The sequence below is a fragment of the Benincasa hispida genome, chromosome 8 (assembly GCF_027475165.1).
Source record: "Benincasa hispida cultivar pf3 chromosome 8, pf3_genome.v1.1, whole genome shotgun sequence".
NCBI classification, from domain to species: domain Eukaryota; kingdom Viridiplantae; phylum Streptophyta; class Magnoliopsida; order Cucurbitales; family Cucurbitaceae; genus Benincasa; species Benincasa hispida.
The window spans coordinates 39,147,083-39,156,066 of record NC_143485.1 but is presented as its reverse complement, the minus strand read 5'-3'; the positions used below and the strand labels follow the sequence as shown (position 1 = coordinate 39,156,066).

Genomic DNA, 8,984 nt, shown 5'->3' with positions numbered 1-8,984 from the left:
CCCCAACACTGAGATGATATAAGATGTGGGGAGTTCTGATGTCTGGAGAGTTCTGATGTCTGGGGAGTTCTGTGTCTGTGTTTCGGTGTGCAAAGTTGTTATGTCCGAGTTGATATGTCTGTGTTTGGGTGTGTAGAGTTGTTATGTCTGAGTTCATATGTCTGTTTTGGGTGTGCAGAGTTGTTATGTCAGTGCTATCTGGTTCAGTTTTTGTACTCTATAATAATTTGTCTGTATGAACATTTTTTCCTTTTTAATCTTATAATCCAATTATTATATTCATCCTATTTGGGATAAGACATTGATTGCATCTTTTTTTAATTCTTTCTAATCTCAATATATGGTATACAGTTTAATTTTATATTATTCATTCCAAACTTCTCATCAAAGAAAGGGAATGGTTGTTCACCCACCGTAATAATGGAGAGTAATAGAAGTAGTTCAACATTACATCAATTTATGAGAACAATGGTGAAAAAGGAACAAGCCTTCTATTAATTTATTTTCGGGAATTTCACTATCTCTCTCTTTCTTTCTCATTCTCGTTATCTCTCGGCTCAATTCTTTCTTTCTTGCTCTCTCTCAACCCAATTCTCTCTTTCTCGCTATCTGTCTCTACCTCGCTCTCTCTGTCTCTTTCTTTATCTCTTTCTCACTCTCTCTCGCTCTCTTGCTCTTGCTCTTTCTCGATCTCGATCTCATATGAAAAAATTTCATAAGAAATCATAAGATATGTATGAAACTGATTCAAACATGGAAGAACCAACGACGAGGAATTGAAGCGGTTTCAGAGGGTGAGAAAAAGAAAGAATGAAAGAATCAACAGATCTGAGAATAAGAGAACGACCTCCCCCCACTAAACCCGAAATTGAACACTCACTGATCATGCGTCGGATTGGAGAAAGGAAACCCTTCTCCATGGAAGAACCAACGCTAAAAAATGTTTGAGGAGAGAGAAATGAGAGAACCAAAATGTCAGGCAGAGGGTGGGAAGACGAGTGATGTGGGAAGATGAGTTGCGATATCGGTGGATAAAACCTAACGCTGTGGGGATGTGGGTAGTTGGGATGTTGGTGGCCCAAACAGTGACATCAAAGTCACCCACATGATATGAAACAATTTTGAAAGTTGGATGAAAAAACGATGGACATTTTCAAAGTTGAAGGTCAAAACGTAATAAATCTTAAGCTTTTATTAGTACTGAATTGTTTTATTAATTAAACCAAAGTATTTTCAAATAGAGTTTCTTTCGCAAACAACTATTATTATTTATCTTAACTTTTAAATTTAGCTATAAATTTAAATATGTTTTTAAGAAAAAGAAAAATCTACATTAAAATCGAAAAAAAAAAACCATTCTGATGGTCCGTTACCTTGATTTCCTTCCGGCTTCAACATATGATGTAATAAAATAGTCTCAATGAAAAAAAAAAAAACTTATAATTAGCTTTTTAAAAAATGCCTCAAACAAATTTCATGCTAAATTTTGTACTGAAAAGAAAAATAAAATTATAATTATGGTTAGGTTCTAATATTTAAAAAATATTTGTTATCAAATATACAATTATATATTATATTTTTGTAGCTCAATGGTACATATTCAAAGACATACTACAAAAAGATGAATTATGTATTTTAAAAATTAATTTTAAATATAACTATTGTATTAAGTCTGGGTTTTGAACAAAACATTTGGGCGAACTAAATTGGGCTTTTTGAGGAACGAGAATGGGCCCAACAAAGAAAGCCCATTGAAACGATCCCATTAGTTAGCAAAGAACAATTCAATAAGGAGCGTTGTGCTCCCGTCCAAGTGCTTGAAGGCGATTCTGAGACTGGAGGGCAGGCACAGCGAAGAGAAGAGAAAGGGGAAAAGCTATGGGGAGGAAGAAGACAGTGGAATTCGATGAATCTCCGCCGGATGATTTCGATCCGGAGCATCCGTATAAGGATCCAGTGGCGATGCTAGAGATGAGGGAACACATTGTGAGAGAGAAGTGGATCGATATCGAAAAGGCGAAGATACTGAGGGAAAAGCTCAGATGGTGCTACCGTATTGAAGGAGTCAACCATCTGCAGAAATGCCGCCACCTTGTTCAACAATACCTTGATTCCACTCGTGGCATCGGCTGGGGCAAGGACGGACGCCACCCATCCCTTCATGGTACTTCTCTCATTCATCTCTCATTCTGTTTAATTTCCGAGAAATTTTAGCATCTTTGCAATTGTTTTGCCTTTTTGGTAGAAAATGGAGATATTTCGAGGTACTGAAAGTAGGTTGTGATTGGGAGTGGTGCTCACTAGTGGAAATCTGCTCCGTATTGAAATTGTTGTTTTCTGAAATATCGTTGGTTTACAAATCTCCGTGGATGTAAATTTTTTTAAATTAATCTGATTCGTATGCAATTTCAACAACCGAGTGAATGAAGTAACTCTTCTTCCTCTATAATCTTCTGTTGTTGTTTCTTCTTTCTTTTGGTTAGGTCCTAAAGTGGAGGCAGCCGAATCGGAGTGAATCGCTGGGTGGAACAACGGTGAGTTCAAATGTTCGCAAGTTTTTTGGTTAATTTTAGTACTTGATCGTACTGAAAATCAAACCTTTTCTTTTTGTCAAAGCTCGAATAAGTAACGGTGTACATCAGCTTTATGCTTTATTTCGTGTACTGCTACGAGGTGTGAAAAAAATTATTAACTCGGATCAGTGGTTAATACTTCCATTTAGTTTCTAATTCTCTGTTGAGTGATAACTTCGTAGCAATGCCAGCTAGCTTTCCTAACATTTTTCTGTCTAGTGGCTTGTTTTTGAGAATTATTAAAACTGTCAGCAGTTTAAGTGTATGTAGGAGACATGAAGTTAACATTAAATGGAGGGTCGTTGAAGCTGTAGGTATCTTTGGGGATGTTCTCATTCTGTGGGATCCTCGTAATTGGTTGTCCTTAGAAGTGGTGTAAGTTGGGGATTGTCATTTTACGGGGTCCTCATAATTAGTTTCCTTAGAAGTGATGTGAGCTGCTTCTACTCACTTTTGCAATTATACTGTTCCATTGGAATAGATCACCAGTGCTTGTGCTGTAACAAGATATAGGGAGAGACATGCTCTTTGAGGGAGCTGGGTTGGTGTTCTTTTGCAGACATTGTTGGTGTATTGCTGCTGTTTTTAGTGAAACTAGATTCACCCCGAAGAAGTCAAATGTAAATGGGATTACTACTAGTCTACTTCCATGAAGGATTTTTATAGGTTTATTCAATTTCATGGTTAGTTGGAATCCCCTTTTGTGAGTGGTAACTTCTCTTGGTCCAATCTTTGTCCTTCAATGGTACATTGTACACTGTACAGATGCATTTTTTTCCATAGTGTGGCTGAATATGTTTCAAGAACATCAAACAATATTTCTTTTTGAAGTATATTAGACCATTTGTCCATTCTTTTCAACATTAGGGTTGTTGAGTGGGGCCTTTGACCTTTTAGTTTTGAGAACATTTCATTACAATGCCTCTCTTCTTCAAGAGTCATTCCCCTCTTCTTTAGCGTAGTTTTTGTGGGCTTGATTTTATGTATGCCCTCGTATTCTTTCATTCTTTCTCAATGAAATCAGTTGTTTCTATATGTATATGTGTGTGTATATATAGTCCTTTCCCTCCGTATGATTGGTAAGTAAGAAGGGTGTAATTTTATAGAGTGACTTGCCTCTCTCAAACACGCATTGAGGAGATGGAACTCCAATGTTTTTTTGAACTTATTATCTTTCATGCTATGAGTTGGTGTAAATGCACATCTTCTTTTAATTCATACACCCTTTCTTCCCTTTTGACCAATTGGAGATCTCTTCTCTGTACCTTTCTTTAGGACTTCATCTATTTGTTTTATCTGGAAAAAATGGTGAGACTTGCACACATGATGAGGGAGGGTGGGGTGGGATTCATTTAATATAATGGGAGGTTGTGTCCATGTTGTGTTAGATGACTGGTTTGGAAATTGACAAATGACAATTTAGCTAATAAGGATTTTTTTCCCTTTAATACATGAGTGTTTAGGCCAGTTTACAAGCTTCTCAACTAATCTCACAAGACAACTCGGCTAACCCTGTAACATTTGGTTTTTCAGGAAACACCTAGGATATTAAATCCTAGGTAGGTGGTCCCATGGATTGAACTCATTCCTCTAAGCTATTAATCGAACCCATGTTCTTTATTTACCACTAGGCCAACCTCACTTTGCAAAGTTATTCCAACAATTCCCTTTTGAGTTCAACACATGGATAGGTGTACTTGTGTATTTGCAATTGCCAAATCAAAAGTTGCATCCATTGCTAATATGTGGAACTCGGACAATGAATTGTGGATGCTTAAGTTTAGAAGAAATCTAAAAGATGACGAGATTGAGGAATGGGCAATCTTCACTGACGTCCTAGCGGGTATTATGCCAACAAATCAGCCTGATTTTTAGATTTGGAAGCTAGAAAAAGAAATGGTCTTTCCTCATTAAGATCATTATTGACACTGTAATCCTCTAACAATTCCTCCATTGAGATTGACTTTTAGAGAAAGATTTGGGAGTTCCAATGCCTTAAAAAGGATCAAATTTCTTGTTTGGGAGATTAGCCACTTCTGTCTTAACACCAATGTTTTAAAAGGCTATTGAGGCTTATGCCTTGAGGCTCGCCTCGAGGAACGACTCTAAGTTTTAGCCTTGAGACTTACACATTTGTTGAACCACAAGAGGCTTACGCCTCTCACAAAAGAGCCTGTGCCTTTGTGAAACTGCATTGAGGCTTAAATCTCTCTGTCTCGCCTAGTGATTAGAAAAATAATAGTCATTTGCCTAATTCTTAAAAAATATTAAGGTTTGAGATGTGACAATGCGAACAAAGACTATTTTTACCGTTGTGATCTTAAGAACACTGAAGGCAAACATTTATAGTATAAATCAATCCTATTAATGATAATAGTAGTAGTAAAGATGATCAAGATGTCCCTTTAGAATTTTTTATTGAGTGAAAATTGTGGGGATGGAGTTTCTTTTTACACTTATATGACTATATGTTTAGCAGTACTTGGTCATACTAATGTAGGTTTTGTAAAATGTTTCTAATTCAATATTTGAGGCTCACACCTCATATCGCCTCGATGCTTACACTTCGCCTTTTGAAGAGGAAAAACCTGAAGGTTGCCTTTAGCCTTTTAAAACATTGCTTAACATTATGGATAGACTATAAACTGAATGCCCCTGGATCAATCTCTTCCCCTCATGGTGTTGCCTTTGCCATAAACACAGTAAATCTATGAACCATTTGTTCATCCACTGCGTTTACAAATATTTGGCCAGAATTTTCCACTGCCTTCAATTCAATTGGGTTACTGTCCTCCCATTTGGGTCGAGTGATTGGATTAGAATGACACTGTTGGTGTAATGCCCTAGGTCCAAATCTTAGGCCTGGGGCATTACAGATGGTATCAGAGCGAAAGGGACGAATCAAGCAGAAGCTAGTGGGATGTAACAATCCGAGTTTAGGAGGGAGATATGAATGAACTGAGATTACATTCGAATGAGAGGTATTATAAGGATATGAAAGTAAGAAAGGCTTAAAAGAATTGAAAGCCACTATCTATACCAATAAGGTGCACCTTCCTTTTTGGTGGCTCAATCATAGGAACTCCAAAGTTAAACATGCTTAACTTGGAGCAATACTATGTTGGGTAATCTCCTAGGAATTTTCCTAGGATGCATGGGAGTGAGGACAAAGCATGTTGAAAGGATTGGTGTTGGTTTGACAACTTTCACTTCTAAAAACATTCAAGACAAGTAAGGAGGACGTAACCAGGTCGTAGGGGATGCAGGGGAATGCCAGGGCCATCAAGTGCCAAATTTGGATTCCGAATCTTGGGCTTGGGGGTGTTACAGATGGACTATCCCTTTAAAGACACCAAGGCTATTTTATGGACCAGCTTCATATGCGCAGATTTATCCAAGTTATGGGAAGAAAGGAATGCTAGAATCTTCAAAAAATCTAAAAAATGCCATCAAAGGATATCTTAGATGCATCCATTTTCAATGCTCTTTATTGGTGCAAACATTTACAGCCTCTTAAAAATCACAGTTTAGGTTGTGCAAACTATTGCTGCTTCTCCTTATCCTACATTGTAGCAAGTTCATAAATCCTTCCGGGGCTTGTAATCCTCACCAAGGATCCAAGCTTTGGGCTGGAACACCATGATCCGCATCTCAATGCCTAGACTTGACTTTCTATTGCTTTTTTTTTTTTTTTTTTTTTTTAAAAAATTATTTTTTAAACCATCATGGGTTGGCCTAGTGGTAAACAAGAGAACATCTCCTTGATAAAGGGCTAAGAGGTCATAAGTTCAATTCATGGTGGCCGCCTTACCTAGGATTTAATATCCTACGAGTTTCTTTGCACCCAAATGTTGTAGGGTCAGGCGGGTTGTCTTGTGAGATTAGTTGAGATGCACGCAAGTCGACCCGGACGCTCATGGGTATAAAAAAAAGACATTAAATTTTTTTAAATCCAACTTTTAAGGAAAAAAAGCATGAATATTTTTTAAAGATGTATTTTTTTCCTCTACAGTCTCAAATAATACCTCAATTATCTTAACTTCTTGTCATTTAATTTTTCATCATGCTACTTATCGCATAAAAAGGAGGAAAATCATTAACATTTTCTATTATGTGCCTCATTAAAAAAATGTAAATTATTTTTTGTGCATTGTGCTTAAACCCTATTATGCTTTAGTGTGCCAATTGTTTAAAAAGACCTGGCCATTTCTAATCAATTGCTCTTAGGTGGTTCATTTCAACCATCATGGGTTGGTCTATTGGTCAATAAGGGTGATGACTACGTATAATAAATAACTTAGAGATAATAGGTTCAATCCATGGTGATCACCTCCCAATGATTTAATTTACTATGAGTTTTCTTGGTATCCAAATGTTGTAAGGTATGCAGGTGATTATCGAGGTGCACGCAAGCTGACTTGGACACTTATAGATATTAAAAAAGAAAAAAAAAAGGAACTTCATTCTGGGAGAGCATGTCTAATAGGGAAATCAATGGTTTATTCTCCTTAGTTTCCCTTCTATGTTGTGTTCCCCCTCTTCACCTAAATTCCAACGATAGTTGTATTTGGATTTTTGTGTGATGCATCCCCGTGGTATTCTTGTTAATCTATCTTTCTGCTTTTGCTTGTCCTGAGCACTTGATCGTTTTTTTTACTTGGTTGGTTGCTTTAGAGGATTTAGCACTACAACTGAGGATTTTATCTAGAGTTCCTCCTGTGGTCTTTGTTAATGAGCATTAGAAGATTTGAATATATCCTGTTGAGATGTCACTTTGTGTGAAGATTTGGGATAGATTCTTGAAGATCTCTAGTGTCGGTTTGAACCTCAAGCAGGGGCTTCGTGAATCATGATGGAGGAGGTTGGCATCTACCTATTTATCGTGAAGTAAAGCCTCCTTGGTAGTTTGCTTCTTTTTTTATTCATGAAGAAACGGTATTGCCGTATTGGTAGAGAAAATGGAGCTCAACACACTGAAAATACACTAAATATTTCCTGCTACAATTTTTAGTAACTATCCTCTATTTTTTATTCTCTAACAATTGGAGCCTCTTCTTATAAATTTTCTTGTTTGGGCCCCTTTTTCCTTTCAGCCCTTGTTTTGATGTGTATCTCGTTCTTTCTTTTTCCTGAGTCAGAGTCATTCTTCATTTAAAAAGAAAAAAGAAAAGAAAGAAAAGAAAATGGAAATAAAAAAAGGGGGGAAAAAACTACGAACTTGAGCTAGGCTGGAGTTTGGTTTTGCTGGAAAGAGCGTTATACATACAGCTACCATTCCATTATAATCTGAACTAAGTATATATAGTAACCGAATGGATGTTTCTTTTAATAATCAGACCAAATTTTGTTAAAGACAAATAAAAGTGCAGAGGAGGGCCACAACCCAACCCAACCTACAAAGGGACTACGAGAAAAGAATTGCCAAAATGTGTCCCAGCCTCTGAAGACTTGAAACAATTCTTTTGTTTCTTTCGTACAGTTTATATAATATAAAGTTGCCAGCCTGCCATAGCGAATGGCTTGTATCCTCAAAAGAAGGGCCTAAGATAACTTCATCATTGCACGACCTGAATTTATAACTGAGGAATTAAAAAGTCTTCCAACTACAATGTGATGCACGCCTAAGTAGAACAATGGCAAAGCCGCAAAAGATGGTTTGAATCTTCCAAATTTACCTAATACACTATAGGACCAAAAAAAAGAAAATAAGATTCTTTTGATAAAAGTTAACGATATTATTCCTCCTAAATCAGCCAAGAAAACAGCCTAATTTCTTCAGGATCGTCAATCTCCAAAGCTTGGAGAACAAAGGATGCAGAGATGATATGAGGAAAGAAATTTGTGGATGTACAAAGTTTAGTAGAGAGAATGCCAGATGGTTCAACACTGACCCTTCGGATTACAACCAGATAAGTGGCCAACTGAATGCTAATTAGTACTTTCTAGTCAAGTTATTGATGCCTTTAGGGGAAACTTTCTTATACCACTGCTCTCTTCACTTATTGTGTCAAGTATACTTTTAAAAATAGAGTGGGGTCTACTAACATTAGTGTGAAGTCCATTATCTATGAAAACAAATTTATAGTGTGAATAATGAGAGTATGATAATACGGGAGTACTTGCTTGTTAGTATTTCTTATTTGGAGATGAAGAATAGAGGCTTTTGCATCTTTTGCAGGTGAACTAAATGGCTTGCAGGAAAATGTTTGGATGGCTTGACCCTCAGCAGCTGCACTTTTTATAATTATTATTTCTTTAGAAAAGAAAAAAGGAATATGCATGGATCACACACAATGCTATGGGCAATTGATTTACGTTAGATTTCTTGTTATTGTCTGAAATTGCCAATAACTTGGTCGTCAGATACACACCCAAATAATCAAACATCTATCACTGCATGCTTCTGTTCAA

At 36.8% G+C, this 8,984-nt stretch overlaps 1 protein-coding gene across 5 annotated transcripts; it reads left to right on the top strand.

Moving 5' to 3' along the window:
• Window positions 1-1,786: 1,786 nt before the first annotated feature.
• LOC120083125 (NADH dehydrogenase ubiquinone 1 beta subcomplex subunit 10-B-like protein (Complex I subunit NDUFS6)) lies at window positions 1,787-8,984 on the top strand. Of its 5 annotated transcripts, none has more exons than XM_039038685.2 (3): window positions 1,787-2,164; window positions 2,484-2,534; window positions 8,752-8,984. In XM_039038685.2, the coding sequence occupies exons 1-2, from the start codon at window positions 1,879-1,881 to the stop codon at window positions 2,513-2,515; spliced, it is 318 nt and encodes a 105-aa protein (XP_038894613.1). In that variant the 5' UTR covers window positions 1,787-1,878; the 3' UTR covers window positions 2,516-2,534; window positions 8,752-8,984. The 5 variants fall into 5 exon arrangements, with proteins under 5 accessions (XP_038894613.1, XP_090172533.1, XP_090172534.1 ...); XM_090316408.1 differs by lacking the exon at window positions 8,752-8,984 and adding an exon at window positions 7,409-7,665 and having other exon boundaries at window positions 1,797-2,164; XM_039038687.2 differs by lacking the exon at window positions 8,752-8,984 and adding an exon at window positions 7,358-7,665 and having other exon boundaries at window positions 1,797-2,164.

Coding starts and splice junctions, on each gene's coding strand:
- LOC120083125 (XM_039038685.2), top strand. CDS start 1,879: ATGGGGAGGAAGAAGACAGTGGAATTCGATGAATCTCCGCCGGATGAT. Junction 2,165..2,483: donor ACGCCACCCATCCCTTCATG/GTACTTCTCTCA, acceptor TCTTTTGGTTAG/GTCCTAAAGTGGAGGCAGCC.